This window comes from Malaclemys terrapin, chromosome 14 (genome assembly GCF_027887155.1).
Source record: "Malaclemys terrapin pileata isolate rMalTer1 chromosome 14, rMalTer1.hap1, whole genome shotgun sequence".
In the NCBI taxonomy this organism is placed as follows: Eukaryota; Metazoa; Chordata; order Testudines; family Emydidae; genus Malaclemys; species Malaclemys terrapin.
This window is the reverse complement of record NC_071518.1, coordinates 40,581,135-40,604,007: the sequence shown is the minus strand read 5'-3', so window position 1 is coordinate 40,604,007 and position 22,873 is coordinate 40,581,135. Positions and strand designations below refer to the sequence as shown.

General features: G+C 54.6%; 1 protein-coding gene across 7 annotated transcripts in view; it reads left to right on the top strand.

Annotated features, from left to right (window-relative positions):
- The window catches only part of MTSS2 (MTSS I-BAR domain containing 2), a 94,424-nt gene extending 81,199 nt beyond the window's left edge, over positions 1-13,225 (top strand). For 2 of the 7 annotated variants that reach the window (XM_054048708.1, XM_054048712.1), the window contains exons 11-15: positions 2,978-3,052; positions 3,429-3,494; positions 5,395-5,571; positions 5,920-6,085; positions 7,706-13,225. In XM_054048708.1, the coding sequence (XP_053904683.1) occupies positions 2,978-3,052; positions 3,429-3,494; positions 5,395-5,571; positions 5,920-6,085; positions 7,706-8,478 (1,257 nt within the window). In that variant the 3' untranslated portion in view covers positions 8,479-13,225. Of the gene's footprint in view, positions 1-2,977; positions 3,098-3,428; positions 3,495-5,394; positions 5,572-5,919; positions 6,086-7,705 lie in introns of all 7 variants that reach the window. The other 5 variants (XM_054048714.1, XM_054048710.1, XM_054048709.1 and 2 more) reach the window with 4 other exon arrangements.
- Positions 13,226-22,873: the final 9,648 nt, after the last annotated feature.

Here is a 22,873-nt window from a genome sequence, read left to right as displayed (position 1 = left end):
ATTTGTGTATGTACATATAGGGAAGGAGGATTTGTGTGTGTGCGCGTACTCAGGGAAGTAGTGTGAGGTTATGTACCTATAGGGAAGGAGGATATGTGTGTGTGTGTGTGTGTGTGTGTGTGTGTGTGTGTGTGTGTGTGTGTGTACATACAGGGAAGGAGGGTTTGTGTGTGTATATACAGGGAAGGAGGGTGTGTGTGTACATACACACAGGAAAGGAGGGGGTGTGTGTTTGTGTGTGTGTGTGTGCGTACACAGGGAAGGAGGGGTTTGTGTGTATATGTACGTACAGGGAAGAAGTGTGTGTGTGTGTGTACGTACACACAGGAAAGGAGGGGATGTGTGTTTGTGTGTGTGTGCGTACACAGGGATGGAGGGGTTTGTGTGCATATGTACATACAGGGAAGGAGTATGTGTGTGTGTGTGTACATACGTACGTACGTACAGGAAAGTGTGGGCCCCTTACTGAATGGGGGAGGCAACCTAGTGACCGAGGATGTGGAAAAAGCTGATGTACTCAATGCTTTTTTTGCCTCCATCTTCACAAACAAGGTCAGCTCCCAGCACTGGGCAGTACAGCATGGGGAGGAGGTGACCAGCCCTGTGTGGAGAAAGAAGTGGTTCAGGACTATCTAGAAAAGCTGGACGAGCACAAGTCCATGGGACCGGATGCGCTGCATCCAAGGGTGCTAAAGGAGTTGGCGGATGTGATTGCAGAGCCATTGGCCATTATCTTTGAAAACTCATGGCGATCCGGGGAGGTCCTGGATGACTGGGAAAAGGCTAATGTAGTGCCCATCTTTAAAAAAGGGAAGGAGGAGGATCTGGGGAACTACAGGCCAGTCAGCCTCACCTCAGTCCCTGGAAAAATCATGGAGCAGGTCCTCAAGGAATCAATTCTGAAGCACTTAGAGGAGAGGAAAATGATCAGGAACAGTCAGCATGGATTCACCAAGGGCAAGTCGTGCCTGACTAACCTAATTGCCTTCTATGAGGAGATAACTGGCTCTGTGGATGAGGGGAAAGCAGTGGATGTGTTATTCCTTGACTTTAGCAAAGTTTTTGATACGGTCTCCCACAGTATTCTTGCCAGCAAGTTAAAGAGGTATGGGCTGGATGAATGGACTATAAAGTGGATAGAAAGCTGGCTAGATCATTGGGCTCAACAGGTAGTGATCAATGGCTCCATGTCTAGTTGGCAACCGGTATCAAGCGGAGTGCCCCAAGGGTTGGTCCCGGGGCCGGTTTTGTTCAATATCTTCATTAATGATCTGGAGGATGGCGTGGATTGCACCCTCAGCAAGTTTGCAGATGACACTAAATTGGGAGGACTGGTAGATACGCTGGAGGGTAGGGATAGGATACAGAGGGACCTAGACAAATTAGAGGATTGGGCCAAAAGAAACCTGATGAGGTTCAACAAGGACAAGTGCAGACTCTTGCACTTAGGATGGAAGAATCCCATGCACTGCTACAGACTAGGGACCGAATGGCTAGGCAGCAGTTCTGCAGAAAAGGACCTAGGGGTTACAGTGGACGAGAAGCTGGATACGAGTCAACAGTGTGCCCTTGTTGCCAAGAAGGCTAATGGCATTTTGGGCTGTATAAGTAGGAGCATTGCCAGCAGATCGGGGGATGTGATCATTCCCCTCTGTTCGACATTGGTGAGGCCTCACCTGGAGTACTGTGTCCAGTTTTGGGCCCCACACTACAAGAAGGATGTGGAAAATTGGAAAGAGTCCAGCAGAGGGCAACAAAAATGATTAGGGGGCTGGAGCACATGACTTATGAGGAGAGGCTGAGGGAACTGGGATTATTTAGTCTGCAGAAGAGAAGAATGAGGGGGGATTTGATAGCTGCTTTCAACTACCTGAAGGGGGGGTTCCAAAGAGGATGGATCTAGACTGTTCTCAGTGGTACCAGATGACAGAACAAGGAGTAATGGTCTCAAGTTGCAGTGGGGGAGGTTTAGGTTGAATATTAGGAAACACTATTTCACTCGGAGGGTGGTGAAGCACTGGAATGGGTTCCCTAGGGAGGTGGTGGAATCTCCATCCTTAGAGGTTTTTAAGGCCCGTCTTGACAAAGCCCTGGCTGGGATGATTTAGTTGGGGTTGGTCCTGCTTTGAGCAGAGGGTGGGACTAGATGACCTCCTGAGGTCCTTTCCAACCCTGAGATTCTATGATTCTATGGTGTGTGTGCGTGTGTGTGCGCGCACGTACACTGGGAAGGAGTGTATTTGTATATATATGTACATACAGGGAAGGAGGATGTGTGTGTATGTATGTGCAGGGAAGGATGTTTTGTGTGTGTCTGTGTGCGCACACATGGAAGGAGAGTGTGTTGTACATACAGGGAAGGAGGATTTGTGTGTGTGTGTACAGAGGGAAGGAGGGTGTGTGTGTGTGTGTGTGTACATATGTACAGGGAAGGAGGGGTGTGGGGGTGTGTGTACGTATGTACAGGGAAGGAGTGTGTGTGTGTGTACATACAGGGAAGGAGGATTTCTGTGTGTGCGCGTACAGAGGGAAGGAGGTGTGTGTGTGTGTACGTATGTACAGTGAAGGAGGATTTGTGTGTGTGTGTGTACAGAGGGAAGGAGGGTGTGTGTGTGTACATACGTACAGGGAAGGAGGGTGTGTGTGTGGGGTGTACATACAGGGAAGGTGGTGTGTGTGTGTGTGTGTGTACAAAGGGAAGGAGGGTGTGTGTGTGTGTGTGTACACGTAAAGGGAAAGGGGATATGTGTGTGCACGTGCGCGTGCCTGTAGGCTGTCTGTCTGTACCTAACACTCGCCAGGGCACTCCAGCTGTGTCTGCGCTGCTGGCTGTGGGGCTGGTCCAGACACTCCCGGGCTTGGGGGTGGCGTTTTTCTCCTCTCCTGCTGCATGCCTTTGGCTTTGTAACCAGGTTTATTGTCTTCCTTCTCTGTGTGTTTGTTTGACGCTCCCGCTGACGGACTCTGGGCATGGCAGAAGTCCTCCAGCTCCGCATCCTCCGAGGCCTCGGAAACCTGCCAGTCAGTTAGTGAATGCAGCTCCCCCACCTCGGTTAGTTCTAGCTCTACCGCAGGGGCGTGCTCAGGCGGTGAAAAGGTGAAGCCTTCATCAGCAACGTCCCCCTCTCTCTGTCCCTCTGCCTCGCTCTGTCTCTCACTTCACGGGGGTTACGTTTCCCATGCAGACCCCCAGGGGCAGCACAATGCATGGCACCTGTGGGGCTCTTGGGAGACGCACCCCTCCCATCCCATTAATCTCCCCCTCCATCTCCACTCCTGGGCTGCCCTGGCTCTCGGCTGGCTTTGTGCTTTGTCACGGGCTCTGAAGCCCTGGTGTGCGTCTGGCTTCCCTTCCCCCCGGCTGAGGGGGACATGGCACGGAGGGGAGCGCAGGGTTTCCTCACCACCGGTTTCTTGCTGTGTTTCAGCTGAAACCTATGAATGTAGCTCATGTGGCCAGGACTGAAGGAAGCTCCCGAAGAAGCCTGAGCCTGGTGTGTATTTCCCAGCGTGTCCGTGGGCAGGGCCCTGTCGGAGGTCTGGAGATGGGAGACGTTGGGGTCACGTCTCTCCTCCCCGCAGGGGGCTAGGGCAGGGCCCTCCCCTGCGGCAGACTCTCCGGTGCTTTGCGTCTGGAGGGCTGGCTCTTCGCCCCTGGGCTGGAACTGGGCTGGGCTATGCTGCCCGCACTGACCCAGCCGGGGCGAGGCTGGCGGCCAGGGGTGGAGCAGCGGGACGTGGACTTGCCGTATGTGAGTGTCAGGGCAGCCTGGCACCACGTGGCCTGCAGGTGCTGGGTGCCAGGCTGGGTGCAGCCGTATTTCCGATGCTGCTGGTGTTGATTATTGTCTGTCTCTCCCACTCCTTGAGCTACCCCAGCATTCCCCGAGCAGCCTGGAGCTCCAGGCCAGCAAACCCGCTGCTTGGCCCATTGGCCTGGGGGCTTCACCCTCTGTGCTCCTTGGCTGGGCTTCCCGTATGCCAGGGAGCGGGGCTGCATTCCCCTTGCCTGCCCCTTGGGTCGCCTCTCAGCCCTTACCCTGGGGTTCCAGCCCAGGCCCTGTCACTCGGCTGCCTGGGGGGTCAGGCCGTCCTCTGCACGTCTTCTCTGGCTCCTGCGGGGCTGGGGGTGCAGGCTCCACCCAGAGCTCCAGGACATGTTGGCCTTCCAGGAGCAACGGCAGCGAGTCTTGGAGCCTGGCTCTGTCAACCGGGGCTCGCGCTACGGCCGGCGCTGCAAATAGCTGTACAGACCTTCGGGCCAGGGCTTGCAAACCAGCCCTTCCCCAGGCTCCAGCCCGGCCAGACACCCACGCGGCTAGTTTCAGCGCTGGGGCCTGAGCCCGAGTTTGTAGTCCGGGCTCTGAGACTTGCTGCAGTGGGAGGACGAGGGGGGGTTCCCTCCTTCCAGCCACCCCCTCTCTCAGCCCCTTCACCTTTCTCTAGCCACCACATGCCTCCTTTCTTCCCACCCCAGCTGAGCTTGGCCTTGGCAGGATGGCACACGCCGTTCCATAGGCCAACCTCAGAGGGAAGCTGAGACGTGGGGGGCACCTGGGACTGCCCCGAAATGGGCCCAGCCCTGGCCCAAGTGCGATCCTGAGACGAGCAAGGTCAGGGGGAGCCAGTCATGTCACTGACTGCCGGGAGGCTGGAGCAGAGGCTCTGTGGTGCCAAGGAAGGGGGCACATAGAATGGGGCTCGCACAAGGGGCTGAGCAGGCGTGTGGGGACATGGAGTGAGGACTGCAAAGACAGATAGAAATGTGGCCAGGAGGGAGATAGATGGGGGTGAGTGGGAAAGGCCAGGGAGGGGGATGGGTGGGGATTTACAGCGAGGAAAATGGAAGGGGGTGGGCAGGGAGGGCAATGGGCAAGGATGGGTGGGGAAGGGGATGGGCAGGAAGGGGGATGTGCAGGGAGGGGGATGGAAGGAATGGGTGGGGTTGGTATCTTGCCCAGATGATGGTGTGATTGTGGCTGGAGGTTACTACTAGGCATTGGGCTGAATGGTCCAGGCTAGATCCCCCTCGGGACTCCATGTACACACATGCACGCGCACACACACACATGCATGGCCTATGTACTCTACATGTCGCTGCGGAGAGGCTTTGGTACACAAGGGAGCGAGACCTTGGCAGAGCAGCCCGTCCATCCAGGGTCGCAGCAGGACGGTTCACACAGCCGCTGCCTCTGCTAATTTGGTTTCCCTCATTTTGCAGTGCTCACTCCAAAGCAGCCAGCCAGTCATTTCTCAGTTACCACCAGGACCCCTCCCTCCTCCCCGCCCCTGCACTCTCCTCTCTTTCTTTCCATGCTCACTAATCTTTTGCTACGTTCTTGTCCCCCTGTGGCCCAGCCCCCTGCCTTACCAGGCCTGCCTTGCCTTTTGCAGGATTGGTCCAAGGCCAGTCCTTACGACCAGCCGGTGGTCACCACGCTGCAGCGGAGGAAGGACCGCGTGGAGCATCTGCGGGAGGCCGAGTTGGGCTCCACCAGCATGGGGTATCCGGGAATTAACCTGGAAGATGTGCCCAGGCCCAGGATGTCCCCAGCTACCATCGCTGCCAAGGTACAGCTGTTAAGGAGCGAGGGGAGGGCATCATGGGACCATGGAGACTGTTTGCTGCACTGAGTGCCGGGTTCAAGCCCTGCTCTTGCGCAGTTCACTTTGCAGTTCACTGGGAGTGCCTGGATGGCCAGACCCTGCCCTGGGCCTTGTTTGCTGCCCTCCCCCTCGCTGGGGCCGGCCGGCCGTGTGCACAGACCCGCTGGGTGGGAATCGGCCCTGCCGGACTTGCAGTATTCATGTCAGTTGCTCCTGACTCCCAGTCATGCCCAGAGACCAGGGTGAGAGGAGCAAACTTCTCTGACTGGGAGCTAAGGCAGATTGTGACGGGTCTCACTCGTTCTCCAACAGCACGGCGAGGAGGTGTCCCCCGCTGCCAGCGACCTGGCCATGGTGCTCACCCGTGGCCTGAGCCTCGAACACCAGAAGAGCAGCCGGGATTCCCTGCAGTACTCCAGTGGCTACAGCACACAGACCACCACACCGTCCTGCTCGGAAGACACTATCCCGTCTCAAGGTAGCCCTCCGTGCAGCCGGGCTGGCAAGGGGGCTGGGCTTTCCAGCCCTTGGAGCCACGTGCTCAGCCAGGGCTGATGCCCAGGACTCACTCGCGTGGCCAGGCCACTGCTGCAGGGATCTCAGGATGGAGCCACTGGGTTCAAACAGGGGAGAATAAATCCTGTGGAGCTGCAGGATGGGGCCAATCTAGGGGCTGGGAGGGAGTCGGGAGCTCCCATCATGCCGCAGGGCATTCTCTACATCCAGTTTGCAAACAGTATCTAGATTCATAGAACTGGGGGGCTGGAGGGGACCTCGAGAGTGCACCCCCCTGTGTGGAGACCAGCCCGCACGGGGGTTTGTCCTACCTGCTCTTAAAACCTCCAGAAGTGGGGTTTCCTTGGTGACCTTGGTACTGAATACATAAAAAACCTGTTCCTTGTCACAAGCTGGAGCAGACCATGTCTTCGGCTTTTTCAACATTTGTTGCAAAATGTGGTTTTCCGTTTGCCCACCAGCTTGTGTTTGCATGGTGGTTTGTGGAGTGGTGGGTGGGCTTTGGTCACATTTGCAGCCAGGACTGTGGGGTGGGGTGTTGTGGCTGTGTTGTAAGTGGTGTGTGTGTGTTTTGTATGATTTTTGTGTTATGCTTTGTTTGCTTATTTCTGTGTTGTGTTATGTTTGTGTTACGTGTAATGTGGTTGTTGGTGTGTGATGTGATGTTTTGATTGTGTGGCGTGTAGTCTGGTTGTTATGTTTGTATTGTGTTTTTTTTATAGTAAGTTGTGGTTGTATTATGTGTAACGATGTGTATTTTGGATCATGCTGATTATAAGTGCTGGCAATTTGGCTCTGTGATGTCGTTGAGTTGCTGGTGGTCATTGTGTGTGGAATGGTTTTGTTGCTGGTGGTTCTGTGTATATAATGCAGTTGTTATTGTCTCGCTGGTTCATGTTTTGTGGTTGTGTTGTGCATGCTGTGGCTGGTGGTTTTGTAGCTGGAGGTTGTGGTTTGTGTGTCATGCTGATGTTGGTGATTGTGGTGCATGTATTGTGGCTCTGGTTGTGTTGCACACGTGGTTGTGTTGCTGCTGGTGGTGTGGTTGTGGTGTGTGTGCACCATGCTTATGATATGTGGTGTTGGATGTGTTGCTAGTGGTCGTATTGCACATGTTGTGGCTGTGGTTGTGTTACTGCTGGCGGTTTTATGATATGTTTGTGCCATGCTAATGCTAGATTGTGTTGATTGTGTTGCATGAGTTAGTTGTGGTGGTTGTGCCTGTGTTGTGCTGACACTGCATATTGTTGGTGACTGTGTTGCATGTGTTGGTTGTGGGGTGGTGTCGAGCTGACACTGCGTGTTGTTGGTGATTGTGTTGCATGTGTTGGTTGTGATGGTGTGTTGAGCTGACGCTGCATGTGTTGGTTGTAGTGGTGTGTCGCGCTGATGCTGCATGTTGTGGGTGATTGTGCTGCATGTGTTGGTTGTGGTGGTGTGTCACACTGACCCTGCGTGTTGTTGGTGATTGTGTTGCATATGTTGGTTGTGCCTGTGTCGCGCTGACGCTGCGTGTTGTTGGTGATTGTGCTGCATGTGTTGGTTGTGCCCGTGTCGCACTGACGCTGTGTGTTGCCCCCAGGCTCGGATTACGACTGCTACTCGGTGAACGGCGACGTGGAGTGCGACAGCCAGAGCGAGTTTGACAAATCCTCCACCATCCCGCGCAACAGCAACATCGCCCAGAACTACCGCCGGATGATCCAGACCAAGCGCCCCGCCTCCACCGCCGGGCTGCCCACCGGGACCCCCCTGCCGGCCAGCGCCCCCCCTGGCGTGGCCACCATCCGCCGCACGCCCTCCACCAAGCCCTCGGTGCGCCGCACCCTCTCCAACGCCGGGCCCATCCCCATCCGGCCCCCTATCGTCCCAGTGAAGACCCCCACGGTGCCCGACTCCCCTGGCTACACTGGGCCCACCCGGGTGGGCAGTGAAGAGTGTGTGTTTTACGCCGATGACGCCTCCCCAAACGCCATGGACTTCGCCAAAGCCTCGCCCAAGAGGCTCAGCCTCCCCAACACGGCCTGGGGCAGCACCGCCATGGAGATCTCGGTGTACCCGGGGGCAGGGCAGCACCTCTCTGCCGAGGAAGAGGAGGACCAGCAGCTGGCCGCCAACCGGCACAGCCTGGTGGAGAAGATTGGCGAGCTGGTGGCCAGTGCCCATGCCCTGGGCGAGGGCCAATTCCCCTTCCCCACCGCTCTCTCTGTCCCCGGCCCTGGAGAGGAGACGCCCACTCTGCCCCCCGCTGCCTCCAGCGAGCCCCCCGCTGAAGACATGCTGGTAGCCATCCGGCGCGGTGTGCGCCTGCGCAGGACCATCACCAACGACAGATCCGCCCCCCGGATATTGTGATGACACTCCCCCCACCTGCCGCCCCTCCCTCCCACCGCACCCCAGGGGAAGAGAGCGAACACAGGGCCGGGACTGAGCGGAGAAGAGAAATCAACCCAGGAAAGAATCCCAGAGGCAAAGCCACTTTATGGAGCTAGAGACGAGTCTAGATTTAAATGGAAATCAAAAGTCTTTGCTAACAAACTTACAAGGCGCCGCCTAGGAGGCACTGAACTGGTTTTGGAGCCTGTTTTCTATTTCATTTCTCACGCCCCCGTCCCACACCTTGCTCCTGGCTGTTAAAGACTCCTCGCTGCCAGCAGGAGGCAGCGCTACAAGAGGGGGCCACCCCCACTGTCTGTTGGGGGGGCACGAACCTGGACTCGAATAAGCAGCTACATAATAAGTATAAAGAACACACACAGATAGACACACACACAACGCCAAGGACCGCTGGCTGCTGTCCCCACAAGCCACCTCTCTCCTCTTCCTCTGGACGGAAGATGCACGTAGTCCTGTGCTGAGCATCTGACCACCCCCCTCCTCTCTCCTCCCTCCCTCCCTCGTCGCTGCAGTGAAAAGGCCTCAGAGCAGTGGATAGAATTCCTGGCACACACGGCCCTGTCCCCTGAGGTGCTTTGGTGTCCTATGCCTTGGCTGGGGGAGCAGCTGCCCCTACGTGTTTGCCCCGGGGCTAGCACTTCATAGTCTCCAAAGGCCAGGCTCTCTTCCCCGCCCGATTAGCTGAGATGCGGAAGGACTTCCCCGGCTCTGTCGGCGTGTCCAGATCTCAGGCCAGGGGGCATTGGGTACACGTGTTTCTCGGGAGGCTAGGCTGCGTGTGTGGGTCTCTAGCCATAAAGTGACACGGCAGGGGTCGGGGTGCCCGGCCACAGCTCTGCGCCAGGCAGATACAGCAGCGTTGGGAGTTTAAAGGATCCGGCCTGCTCAGGAGTTACCTTTTCCCTGAATCCAGCTTCACAGCCGACCTTTGGCCCTGGGACTGGTAACCCAAGTACAGGGTAAAGGGGCTGCCAGATAGCTATGAATCCAGCAGGTTTCTGCTAGGTGTGTACCAGGTTGGGTGTCCTGGGGCTGTCCGTGCAGCATAGTCCCCATCTGGGTGTTTGTCTGCGCGAGTGTGTGTCAGGCTGGGGGGGTGCACGTGTGCCCGGCTGGGGGTGTATGCAGGGTTCTGCAGCATGACGAGGGGGCATCTGGCCACACTCACTCCTGCTTGCCACTAACCGTCGTAGCCACCAGATCAGCACAAACAGAACGCTGGCATCAGGGGTTCAGCTGCACAGGTCTGGGACAACCCGCACCGGGCCCCAGTGGATTTGTCATGGGGAAGTGCCCTGGAGTTGAGAGGCCCATCCCTGGCATTACGCTACACAGGGCTGTGCCGCGGGGACCCCATGCCCTGAGCTGTCCCTTTCCCAGTAAGATGCCGTCCCATGAGGAATGGGAATCTCAGGTCTTGCTCAGGGGCCATTCTCCCCCGACCCTCCCAGGCTCATGGCCAGTCGAAACTACTCCCCACACAGTCCCATTGAAAAGCATGGGGACTCCTCACACAGGAAGGTGTTACTCAGTGGGAGTAAAGGTGGCAGAATCAGATCTGCTCCTTTTACAAAACGCCCGTTCGCCTCAGTGGCCCAACCGGTTACCAGGTGAGCAGAGCCGGCGGGCAGAGCCCATGAGCCCCGCTGGAGTTCTGTCTGTGAGGACACGGTTCTCATTGGGACACATGGGGGCCCTCGATCACAGCTTCTTGTCATTGAGCTCTGATGGTAAATTTAATGCTGCTTCGCCCAAGGCCACCTGGGGCTCATGGTCATGAGCGCCCCAATAATCATGGCCTCTTGGCATCTCCCAGCACTAGGTTCCTGGGCTCCTGCCACCCTGATGGGGCGCTGCGTCCTTCCTCAGAAGTCAATGGCAAAACCATAGACCGTGGCATGACCGCTGTCCCCCCATTGACTGGATTTCGAGTTAGAGGCAATAGAGCCACAGAAGCATTAATTTTGGGCGGCGGGAGGGTGGGGACAGATTTAGGGATGACTGTCTGTGTTCTGTTCATAACCTGGTCTGATAGACACACCTCCCTCGTTGCTTGTAAGCCGGGCTTTGCCGGGTTGGTCGGATAAATACCGTGGGAGAACAGGAATGGGGCCAGCGCACTCCCGTCAAGACCTTGCAGCAGCTGTGCCAAAGGAAGGGCTCACTGATTCAGCATGATCTGGATCACTTCGGAAACTGGGTGCAAGCAAACAATGTGCATTTGACTAAGGGTAAATGTCTATGTCCACATCTGGTAACAAAGATCATAGGCCATGCTTGTGGCCTGGGGGACTCTCTCCTGGTACGCAGGGACTCTGAAAGAGATGTGGGAGGGGGAGAATCAGCTGAACGGCCAAAAGAGCGAATGCCACCCTGGGATGCATCAGCAGAATGTCGAGTAGACGTAGAGAGGGTCTTTTGTCTCTGTATTTGGCACTGGTGTGACCACGGCTGGAATCCTGTGTCCAGGTCTGGTGCTCACCGTTCCAGAAGGATGTGGGTGAATTGGAGAAGGGTCAGAGAAGAGTCGCGAGGCTGATTAAAGGGTTAGAAACCTGCCGTGGAGTGACGTACTCCAGGAGCTCAGTCTGTTTAGCTAACAAAGAAAAGGTTAAGGGGTGACTTGATCACGGTCTGTAAGTATCTACATGGGGAACAACCATTGAATAATGGGTGCTTCCATCTAGTAGACGAAGGTCTAACACGAGCCAGTGGCGGGAAGTTGAAGCGAGACACATGCAGACTGGAAAGGAGATGTATATGTTTCCCGGGGAGAGTAATTAGCTATTGGAGCGATTTAGCAAGGGTGGAGGTAGATTCTCCATCAGTGGCAATGTTAAAATCAGGACTGGCTGTTTCCCCAAAAGCTCTGCTCTAGGGAGTACTGTGGGGCAGTCCTATGGCTGGTGCCATGCTGGGGGGGGGTCAAACCAGGTGATCTCAGTGGGCCCGTCTGGCCTTGGAATCTGAATCTGTGCCTGGTCTCCTCCACGCCCCCTGCCATGCATGTCGAGCTGGTAGAGTGTGAGGGTGTTCAAGCTGTCTGCCTCTTGCCAACCCCCCACCCCCCCAACCCTACAACATCCTGCTGGCTAATGGAAGGTGCCGTTGGGAAGGAGGAGGGATTTGTGATGAGTGGGTGCGTGACTGGAGGGGAGAAAGCTGGGGGCAGGGTGTCCTGGCTGAACAGCAGTGGCCATGTGGTCTGTAGGATTTGGATTTGGAAAGGGGAGAGCTAGTCTTTCCCTGCATCTGATTGGATAGGAATGAATAGTACTCAACCAACTTGCTAGATAAATGATGAGTTATGATTGGTTGAGAGCTGGTCTAGTCCACCCCCCCTCCCTTCCTCACCCCTTTACCTTAAGAAGCCAGATGCCCTGGCCCTACACCAAGGAGCCCTATAGCCAATAGCTATAGGGTACCATCGTCACCAGGTGTCCGACCTCAGTGGGACGGGGGACAGAGAACCACCATTTGGCTATTACAGGAGAAGGGAGTCACACGAGGGCTACCCTTGGCCTGGTGTATTTTGCACTGAACAGTAGCTGGGCAGCGGGGATCCTACAGCGATGGGAGCCATGTCAGACCCCGGATACGCAGACTGAGATACTATGGATATAATGGCCCAATGATTGGGGATCTCCTTTGATTTGGGTGAGTTGCACCGGAGATGAGCAGATCCCTTTGATTTCGGTGAGTTGCACCGGAGATGAGCAGATCCCTTTGATTTGGGTGGAGTTGCACCGGAGATGAGCAGATCCCTTTGATTTGGGTGGAGTTGCGCTGTAGTTGACTCCCATGGTTTTGATCTTACTGTTCATCTCTCCTGTAGCCTGCCAGCAGCTCCTTTCAGCAGCATGCTGGGGGTTGGCTCTCCTGTTCTCTGAGAAACACTTCAGCCAAGCAGAACATCCCTGTGCCTCTCTGAAGCAGATGGGTGATGGGTGGGGCTGGAGAGGGGGGATTGCATTAAGAATAAAGGCCAAGCTAGTAGCATGGACAGTCCAACTCTGATGTGAAAAGCAGAAGTCTGAACTGCAGCCAAGGAGCCACGTTCCTGGGTCCGAAGGCCCTAGTCAGTCTTTGAAAATGGTTATTTTAAGGATCTGTAAAAGGCCTTTAAGAAAGCACAACCTCTCCTTCCTCCCTGGCCTTTTCTTTCTCCTCTCTCCCACTCCTCATGCAAAGCACAGCAGATCACCACGATGTACATAGCTCGAAATGGGAGATCCCATCCTGCCCCTCCAGCCCAGATGTGTGTGTGTGTGTATGTGTGTGTGTGTCTCGCATCTCAACCCTGTTACTCGGACACTGTGTAATAAAGATTAGTTATAACCTCTCTCCGTCCCGTCTCTCCCACCCCTCTTATTGTGACCAGAGCTGATGACGACGCGTGACAACTGTTTGTTTTTTGGTTTTATTTTTCATTTTGTACAGAGAAAAAAAATTTCCTTTAAAAAAATGTCTTTCGACTGAAGTAACTTTTCTGGTGCTGTTGTTAACTTGTTCTTTTTTTAATTTATTTCCCCTCGTGCTCCTGTCTCTCCCCCTCCGCTACCCTTTCCTCACCCTCTCTTTTTCTTTTCTTTTTCGGACAATTATCCTGTTCCCCACCCCACCCTTGATTTAAATAGTCACTGCTACAAGTAACGAATGCACTGTGAAGATTCCAGTATTAATAAAAGTTGTACTGTAATTAATACCAGGGACTCACATGTGTGTTCTTGTGTCTCACCTATTCTTTCGCCTGTCCTGCTTCTAGCTCCGTGGTGAGGTGGCTGATTCTTGTTAGCGAAGAGGAGACAATGTGTCACTTGATCTGGACATGCTGCATTGGGGTGATTGTTCTTTTCGAAGGCTTGCCAGCAAATTGGTTCTAGCCTATGGTAGTGCCTGAACCTTAGTTGGGATGGTATTACCAAACAAATCTCATTTTGCTAGTGCTGAGTGGTTAAGTGATGGGAAACCAGGGTTTAAGAAATTCTAAAATTTAATTATGGTCTATCCATGCAAGAGTTGCCTTTCAAAGATTAAAAGACATTAAATGACATAATTAACATTTTTATTTTTGTATTTTTATCTGCTGCAATATTCTATTTTAAAACAACCCATGTCCCAGTCGCGTGACAGGGAGTTACTGCTGTTTTTCGCATGAGGCTGTGGGAAGTAAAGCTGGGGTTGGCCATCAGCCCACAACCTGACATTTGAGTACTTTGTCAGGACTTGGTCAGTTGCTAGGAGCCACCATGGACTGCTTGTTCAAATGTCAGCTGTCGGGAGAGGCCCAGGCGGGAGAGGTAGTTGAGGCTGGCAACTAGAAGTGGGTTTTTCTAGGACCTGGCTGGATGCTCAGGACATCAGAGATTCGGCCATCAGGGAAGGCGGCACTGAGACCGGGGCTGGGGGCGTACGACCCAGAAGCTTCTGAGGAGGACGTCTCACCTGGGATCTGTCATAAGACTTTCCAGGGCTTGAGAAGGTGAAGAGGGCACCTCTGGATGAACAGTACAGAAGTTCACTTGTGGGGTTAGTTGTAACTAATACAGCCCGTGTGTTAGCCAAGCCTGGTGGGGAGCTGTGGTGACAGGGTTTTCCTGGAGCGGCCTTTGAGGAGCAGTTTCCATATTCATCAACAATCACTCGACTCTGGGGCCAGGGTCCTGGCCGAAGGGAGCGGAGTGAGGGGGTGACACAAGAACAAGTTGCAGCGTTGGTGGCAGTAGCCGTTTTCCCCCAGTCCTAGGTACAGGAAACCTGGGGTCGTGACACAGCCCAAGCAGAAAACGTTCCTTGGCTCTGATAAACCAGCTACACCAGAGCTGCCTTGACTCTTTCATTGTCTGTGTGAGCCCTGAAGGAACGCCCTGAGGAGCGCACAGCTGCCGGAGTCGCTCAGTTCAGAGGCTGCTAACTTGCAACCTCCAAGATCCCTGGTTCGGTGCTCGGCGTCAGCAGCCCTGTGAACCTCCCTTAGCCAAAGGAAGGCTCTTGATGTGACGACAGCTGCACCCTTTCCTGGGGGAGCTGCAGAAAGTGATGGCTTCTGAGTGGGTGTCCCGCTGCTGGGGGCACGATCCAGGCCAGCAAACCTGGGTGCCTGGCAGTGCTCTGCTGCTGTAGCTCCTAGCCCAGCCTGCCGGGTGTCTGTGTGCTAGACAGCCCTGGGGCAGCAGCCTGTCTCCAGCCCTACTCTGGCTACCACCAGCGGGGCGGCCCCAGCACACTCCCAGGCCTGAATTTCCCCCAAACCGTGTGCAGTATCTAGCCCTCACCTGGACACTCGGAGAAACAATGGGGTTGGTTGCTCCTTAACAAGACAAACGCACATTACAGCTTGTTAACGTAACTGGGGTAAATACCCCCTTCCTTTCAAACCCAGCAGTGAGACGATTTATAGGAAACAAAACAAACGTCGTACCAAAATATACTGAGGATAAAGTGAGTTCAGGTATCGGGAATGAAGCCATAAAACAAACCAAAATACACTTTCTACTGATTGACTTAACAAGCTACAGTCTTTGTTCAAGGCAGCGTTCTTATCAATCGTCCTTCCCAGCCATGGCTGACTCTCCCTCATCAGGACCTTCCACAGTGGAACAAGGGGCTGGCTTCCCTTGGCGTGCTAGGTGAACGATCTTGGCCCAGGCAGGTTTCTCACCTAGCTTCAATATTCAGGGACTTCAGCCCTCCCCTTTAGTTGAAGGGCTCGTCTTTCTCAGCTTGCGAGAGCTTTGATCCCTTGTGTCGGGCTAGTGAGGGGTGCCAAGATGGCTTTGGGCTTTGCTTAGGTCTGCCCAAGTTCAATGACCTCATTTCAGTGGACGTCCATTGTTTTGATTCCACCAGATGGGTGAAGAGCTGTGACATTCCCACCTCTTTAGGAGACACGGTGTCACGCTTCGTTTGTAAAGCCTAATATCGATGCATAGCCATGAGGCCGGATCTAGCACTAAGAGAGACATTTGATGCTGGTATTAATCCCCAGTGTGGCATAGGCTGTCAGAACACACCTCGCTTGGCATGCTTTTATAATACAGTAACGTTGTGTACAATCCGTTGAGTCAATTGCTCGTCACTTGAGGTTCAGCCCCCCCGTCTTTATAGAACAGTAACCCTTTGCAATGTAAAAACCCAGCCCAAACGTCTCGCTCTCGCTGGAGTGTAGCTGCCATGCTGACCCCTCCCCCATGCGCTAGCTTTGTTTATCTAATATGTAAATGGGTCTTCGTTGTCTCTGCCTGATGACCGCACTGGTCAGGGAAGCAAATACACAAGCTTTTGTCTAGGGCACAGCTGTTTAGCCACTTCCCCTGGCATGCCTGGTTTAAACACACTTTAGTCATAATTCCAGCATGTAGCCCCAACTCTTAATACCCCTGTGTACATATAGCATGCAAGAACAGTAAGGATTGGGGTGGTATTACATGACACCTATTAGATATAGATTGTGACATTGGTGAATTGGGGCAGGCTGAACTGGTCAAGCCAGCTGAATCTCACCACTCGCTAGCAGTGAGCTCCTGGCCCTATGGCACCTGTTCGGGTCATGGTGGGGAAGAAGCCAGCTGGATGAAAGGCAGGAATCATAGCTGCCAGGTATTCCTACAGCAATCACAGAAAGTGTGAGCACGTTTGCTTCCCAGAGCACTGCCCTTGTTGGTCTCGCACCTACAGCCCCAGCCTGACTTTTCTCTTTCCTTGCAAGACGGCTGTGTCTGGGAAGGGTACAAAAACCGCACACTCCTGTGAATTTAACATAGTTTAAGTTAGACACCAGTTGTGTTTTATCTTTATTTTTCTTGTAACCACGTCTGCCTCTTATGCCTCATTACTTTGACTCACTTAAAATCTCCCTCTTTCTAGTTAATGAACTTGTTTTATTGTTTTCTCTAATCCGGTGTGTTTGAATTGAGTGGCTGGGAAACGCCATTTGGGTAACAAGATGTGTGCACAGCATTTCTATCAATCAAACAGCCTTTGTGCAGGCTTGTATTGTCCAGGGGAGGGCTGGGCAGTACAGGACACACATTTCGGGGGGAAATCTAGGCCTGGGGTGTGCTGGGGTCACCCTGCAGCATAACCCAGGCTGGTAGGAGCCAAGGGGGGGCTGGCTGGTTGCAGCACACACAGACATAGCTGGGAGTGACTTACATGCTGGAGGCCACAGCAGAAAGGACACCCCAGGTTAGAGGGCAGGGGTGACACAGCTATTCATTGGTCTGGATTGTCGCTGGTATGTCACACCGCACCACTGGGCTCTTCTGTTGCCGGACGCTGCACTGAGACAGGGGCTGGAGAGATCTAGGCGAGGGGAAGGTGAGGAATGGGGCACTAGAGCTGCCCACCGTGGCTGTAGCGTAGCAGTTAGCGTGTCTGCCTCATGTGCAAAAGGTCCTGCCCAAGCACTGTAGCTGGCCCTGCTCACCTCTGACCCTTTCATCTCATGGGGCATCTCTGTCACTGGCTGATGTACGGCAGGCCGCTGGGGAGCTGTTCCTGACACATGCCTGGTTCCCTAGTGTGAGTTGGTGGTCAGGACAGACACCAGCTGGGTCCCAGCCTGGTGCTGTATCAGTTAGGACATTGAGCCATAAGCATTGGAGGCATCAGTCACTCAAGTGATGCCATTTTTGAGAGCGCCTGCGCCTTCCCCTCCCCTTTGGCCCATGCAGGCCTGCCTGACTCGGTTACAACTGGGGCTTTGTGGGTGGGGCGTAAAGGAACCGAAACACACTCCAAAAGCCTGGGGGGTAAAGAGAAGCTTTGCCAGACGCTCAGCCCTGGTTCCTGCATTTATTGTCAACAGTCAAACTAGAAATTTGTTTTAAAAATAGTCCCCCTTCCTGGTTTGCAATGCAAACATTGCAGCTAGTGCCAGTGCCTAGAACGTGCCGAAAAGCTGACTAGTCTGTTTTCACTGGGGAGGCCAAGAGAAATGGAACAAGGGAATTAACAGCCTCACGAGTGAAAAACGAATCTGATTGTTAAATGTCTCCTGCTAAGAATGGAAGATGTCAACAATGGCGATGGGGGGACTTGCATTATTTGCATATATTAGGTTTTAGGTGATATAATTCCATTGGCTGCGCCTGAGCCAATCCTGAATTATATCTGTGCAATGGGGGGCAGGATTGGCTGGTCTTTTTAAACCTGAGATGGTCTCTTTAAACTGTTGTACAGTTAACAGGTATTTCTAGCCAGTGTTACATTTTGGACTTATTCCAACAGCTTCTGCTGCCCAGCAGATGGCACCGTGGAGCTGCAAGTGCCACCCAAAGCGATAGCTAGGAAATCCCCTGCCCAGCCCCCAGCCCCCTGCCCGGGTGGCAATTAGTGCTAGCTGGGGCCCCCATCCAGCCCCACTGTGTGGGAGGCACTGAGTTGTGGGCTCTGCCCATGGAAACACAGTGGCTGGCAGAGCCCAGCCTAGGCAGGGATGTGCTAGGGTGCACGAGCAGGGCGCGTCTCTCCTGGGCTTTGCCTTGTCCAGCCCCAGAGACCCACCTTGCACAGCTGAAATGGGGCCTTCAGCTTCACAGCACAGGCCTGGCTTCCCACAGCCGGGAGAACCGGGAGACGCTGCTGTGGCAGCGCGGCCACTGGGGTAGGAGCTGAGCCACGGACGTGTACACGGGCCGGGGGCAGCATGGCCTCCTAGGGCCGCAGCTGGCAGCCTGGCTGTAGGAACGAGATCCGTATGGCGTCTGCCGGGAGGCCAGGGCTAGGTGCTGAGGCTTTAGAGCATGGCTCCAGCGTCCCTGCGCATCACACCAAACGAGGGGAGCAACCCTCTCCCCAGCCTCCTGCAGTGGCCAGGCACAGGCCTGGGGGCTGAGAGCGCCGCTGTACTCCTGACTCTGCCTTGGCCTCGCTGTGGTTCCCATCTGTAAAACAGGGACGATGCTACTGACCCGGCTGCCAGGGGGGCTAAGCAGGTCCAGTCATTTACACCAGTAAAGTGCTTTGAGATCCTCTTATGGGAGGAGCTAGAGATGGGCGTATTATTGTCCCTTGTGTGGGACCCTGCGTCTGTCACCTGCAGCCAGGCACCTCCAGCTCTAGGAAAGCTGGTGATGCAGCACATGGCCGCACCCGCTTCCAGTGCTGTGCCTATGAAAGGGGGCTGTTGGCCCCTTGCTAACACTCAGTGGAGGTGTGTTGGTTGCTGGCTCCCAGTACCAAAAGGAAGGGGAAGGGCCGAGGGGCAATCAGGCCCCCAGGCTGAGCTGGGGAGCAGAGTCGTACCAGCCAGAGGGGCCAGAGACGCAGCCCAGGGAGCGGGAGGCAGAGCAGCGCTGAGACAGGGTGGAGCGGGAGCGGGAGCTGGGGCTGGGGCCGTCCGGAGCTGGGTGCGGTGAGCAGCTGGGGAGAGCGAGGGGGACCCTGGGCAGCAGGCCCAGTGCAGGCCGGGCTTGGGGGGGATCGTAACCCTGACGGGGCGGGGGCAATGCTGGGAACAAGGGTCCTGCCACCTAGAGCCTGAGGGCGTGTGGCCACCGCCAGAGCGAGTGTCCGACCCACAGCCTCCCTGCAGCACAGCCAGGGCCTGGGCAGGGGCCTGGGCCGTGTGAGGAACAGACTGAACTGCCCGGCCGTTCCAGAGGGGCTGGTTGTGACGTCCCCGGCCACGGAGCGGGGTGACGGGCTTTCCTTGGCCATTTGCTCCTATTTTTTAATTAGTTGCTGTTTAATCATTTGTATTTGCTTTGAACTGTATGGAATGATCAGTGGGTCAGAGAAGTGTCCAGTGCAGAAAGAGCCCCCCCCCCCGAGTGGGGACACCCGAGCCCCTGCCCTAAGTGACCATGACAAGGTTGGGGGGTCGAGTCCTGCCCGCCCCCAGGAACTCTGGGCCCAGCCGTGTTGGGGTTACGAGGACTCTGCCACACAGGAGCGTGGAAGGGGAGCCCTCGAGGTCAGGCAGCCTCTGGGTAAAGGGAGTGGGAGCGAGGACTCGGACCCTTTCGCCAGCCCATTTCACTGGAGTCGTGTATAAGCCAGGGAAGTTCCCCACAATAGCGGGACCATTCCCCGCTCACACATACAAGCGCTGGCTCAAGCAGGAAGCGCCCAGCCTGGCAGTGGGCAGCAGCACGGCACAGTATTGCACACGCGTGTGATTTGAGTGGGAGGCTCACACTAGTGATTTTTTTTAACCCCTCAGCCCCCGGAGTCCTGTGGTTAACGGAGAAGCTCTGCTTTCATTAGTAGCAAGGTACCTTGCTAACCCTCCCAGATGCGGGGGGAAAGCTGGAAAACAGCAACCTTAGAGGTTCAAAACTCAGAAGGCAACTCAAAAGCACCTAAAATGTATTATTATTTTTAAAACTCTCCTGGTTTTAAGCCAATCCTGTGATTTTGGGGGGAGGGCGGGGCGGGGCGGGGGGCTGGTGACAATACTGCAGTGGTTCTCAAACTGGGTCAGGAACCCAAAGTGGGTCGCCATCTGGTTTTAATGGGGCCACCAGAGCTGACGTTAGACTTGCTGGGACCTGACGGGGATGACAAGTCTAAGGGCAGGTCTTCACTACAGGGGGTGGTCAATTTAAGATATGCAAATTCAGCTACGCGAATAGCGTAGCTAAATTCGACCTATCAGAGCCGACTTACCCCACTGTGAGGACGGCGGCAAAATCGACCTCTGCGGCTCCCCGTCGACGGCGCTTACTCCCACCTCCGCTGGTGGAGTAAGAGCGTCGATTCGGGGATCGATTGTCGCATCCCGACGAGACGCGATAATTCGATCCCCGAGAGATCGATTTCTACCCGTCGATTCAGGCGGGTAATGTAGACCTAGCCTCAGGTTACAGGCCTCCTGACTGGGGATGAAGCCCTTGGTCCCCCTACCCGGGGCATGGGGCTCGGGCAGGCTCCGGCTTCGGTCCCATCCTGTGGTCGTGTAGTCAGAAGGGGGGTCACAGTGCAGTGAAGTTTGAGACCCCCCTGCAATACTGAATGCCTTGTTATTAAACATCACACATCAACTGCCTCCAGCTCTCTCTTTAGGAGTGGGGGATTTAATTCAATCCCAGGGCAGGAAGTGAAACTGACTAGAAATGGGCCAGGCTAGTCTTGTGCCAGGGATGTGAAGGAAAGGCGCCAGTAGCTGCGTAATGGTCTGTGTGTCTGTCAGCAGCGCATCGCTTCCTGGAGCCAGGCCGCTCCCTGTCAGTAAATAAACTCTGCTACCCGCTGGAGGAGATGCCCTGTCCTTGGCCGGCGCACTGGCCAAGCCTGCCCACCGTGGGCACCTGGCTGGCCTGCAGCAATGTGCTCTGTGTTATATAAGGAGACCTCTGTGGGCTGGTTTCTGCGCTCTCTGCACACAGGAGCAGCTTTGTGTGTGGGGCGCGGGAACGTGCTGGGTCAGGCTGCTGTGAGCAGGGCTGCTAACTGGGCTGTGTGTGTGTGTGTGTGGGGGGGGGGGGAACCGAGTCCTAGAGGGCCGCATAGCGAGAGAATGAGTGGCGTGTGTGCAGGTGGAGGGGGCTGCATGGGGTGGAGTGTCACAGTGATTTTGGATTCTCCCTCCCTCCATCCCCAGAGCCCTTTCTCACCCTGTCATCCTGGAGCCAACGTAAGAACATACGAACGGCCATCCAGCCCAGTATCCTGTCTACTGACAGTGGCCAATGCCAGGTGCCCCAGAGGGAGTGAACCTAACAGGCAATGATCAAGTGATCTCTCTCCTGTCATCCATCTCCACCCTCTGACAAACAGAGGCTAGGGACACCATTCCTTACCCATCCTGGCTAATAGCCATTAATGGACTTAACCACCATGAATTTATCTAGTTCTCTTTTAAACCCTGTTATAGTCCTAGCCTTCACAACCTCCTCAGGCAAGGAGTTCCACAGGTTGACTGTGCGCTATGTGAAGAAGAACTTCCTTGTATTTGTTTTAAACCTGCTGCCCATTAATTTCATTTGGTCCCCCCTAGTTCTTGTATTATGGGAACAAGTAAATAACTTTTCCTTATTCACTTTCTCCACATCACGCATGATTTTATATCCCTCTATCATATTTCCAAGCTGAAAAGTCCTAGCCTCTTTAATCTCTCCTCATATGGGACCTGTTCCAAACCCCTAATCATTTTAGTTACCCTTCTCTGAACCTTTTCTAGTGCCAGTATATCTTTTTTAAGATGAGACGACCACATCTGTACGCAGTATTCCAGATGTGGGCATACCATGGATTTATACAAGAGCAATAAGATATTCTCCATCTTATTCTCTATCCTTTTTAATGATTCCTAACATCCTGTTTGCTTTTTTGACTGCCGCTGCACACTGTGTGGACGTCTTCAGAGAACTATCCACAATGATTCCAAGATCTCTTTCCTGATTTGTTGTAGTTAAATTAGCCCCCCTCATATTGTATGTATAGTTGGGATTATTTTTTCCAATGTGCATTACTTTACATTTATCCACATTAAATTTCATTTGCCATTTTGTTGCCCAATCACTTAGTTTTGTGAGATCTTTTTGAAGTTCTTCACAGTCTGCTTTGGTCTTAACTATTTTGAGCAGTTTAGTATCATCTGCAAACTTTGCCACCTCACTGTTTACCCCTTTCGCCAGATCATTTATTAATATGTTGAATAGGACTGGGCCCAGTACAGACCCCTGGGGGACCCCATTTACTTCTCACCATTCATTCCTACCCTTTGTTTCCTCTCTTTTAACTGAAGTGCCTGCAATGCTTTCAGGGTCATCTAACCATCCTTAATTTAAGTTAATGACAAGCCTTTTGTTTGCGTAATCACCTGCCTCTGTTTACAAACAAACTCCAAGAAATTAGAGGTTCAGGGTGCAAGAGGGGGCTCTGGGCTGGGGCAGGGAGTTGGGTGTGGGGTGGGGTGAGGGCTCGGGCTGGGGGTGCGGCCTGGGATGAGGGGTTTGGGGTGCAGGAGGGGGCTCTGGACTGGGGCCAAGGGGTTCAGAGTGCAGGAGCGGGTTGAGGGCTGGGGTAGGGGATTGGGGTGTGGGCTCCAGCTGGGGTATAGGCTCTGGGGTGGGGCCAGGGATGAGGGGTTTGGGGTGCAGTAGGGGGCTCAGGGCTGGGGCAGAGGGTTGGGGGATGGGAGGGGGTACGGGTGCGGGCTCCAGGAGGGGGCTAAGGGTGTGGGCTCTGGGAGGGAGTTAGGGTGTGGGAGGGGGGTTGGGGTGCGGGAGGGGGATAGCGACACAGGCTTCAGCTGGGCGGCACCTATCTCAGGCGGCTCCCAGTTAGCGGTGCAGTGGGGCTCAGGCGGCTCCCAGTTAGCGGCGCAGTGGGGCTCGGGCGGCTCCCAGTTAGCGGTGCAGTGGGGCTCGGGCAGACTCCCAGGTAGCGGTGCAGTGGGGCTCGG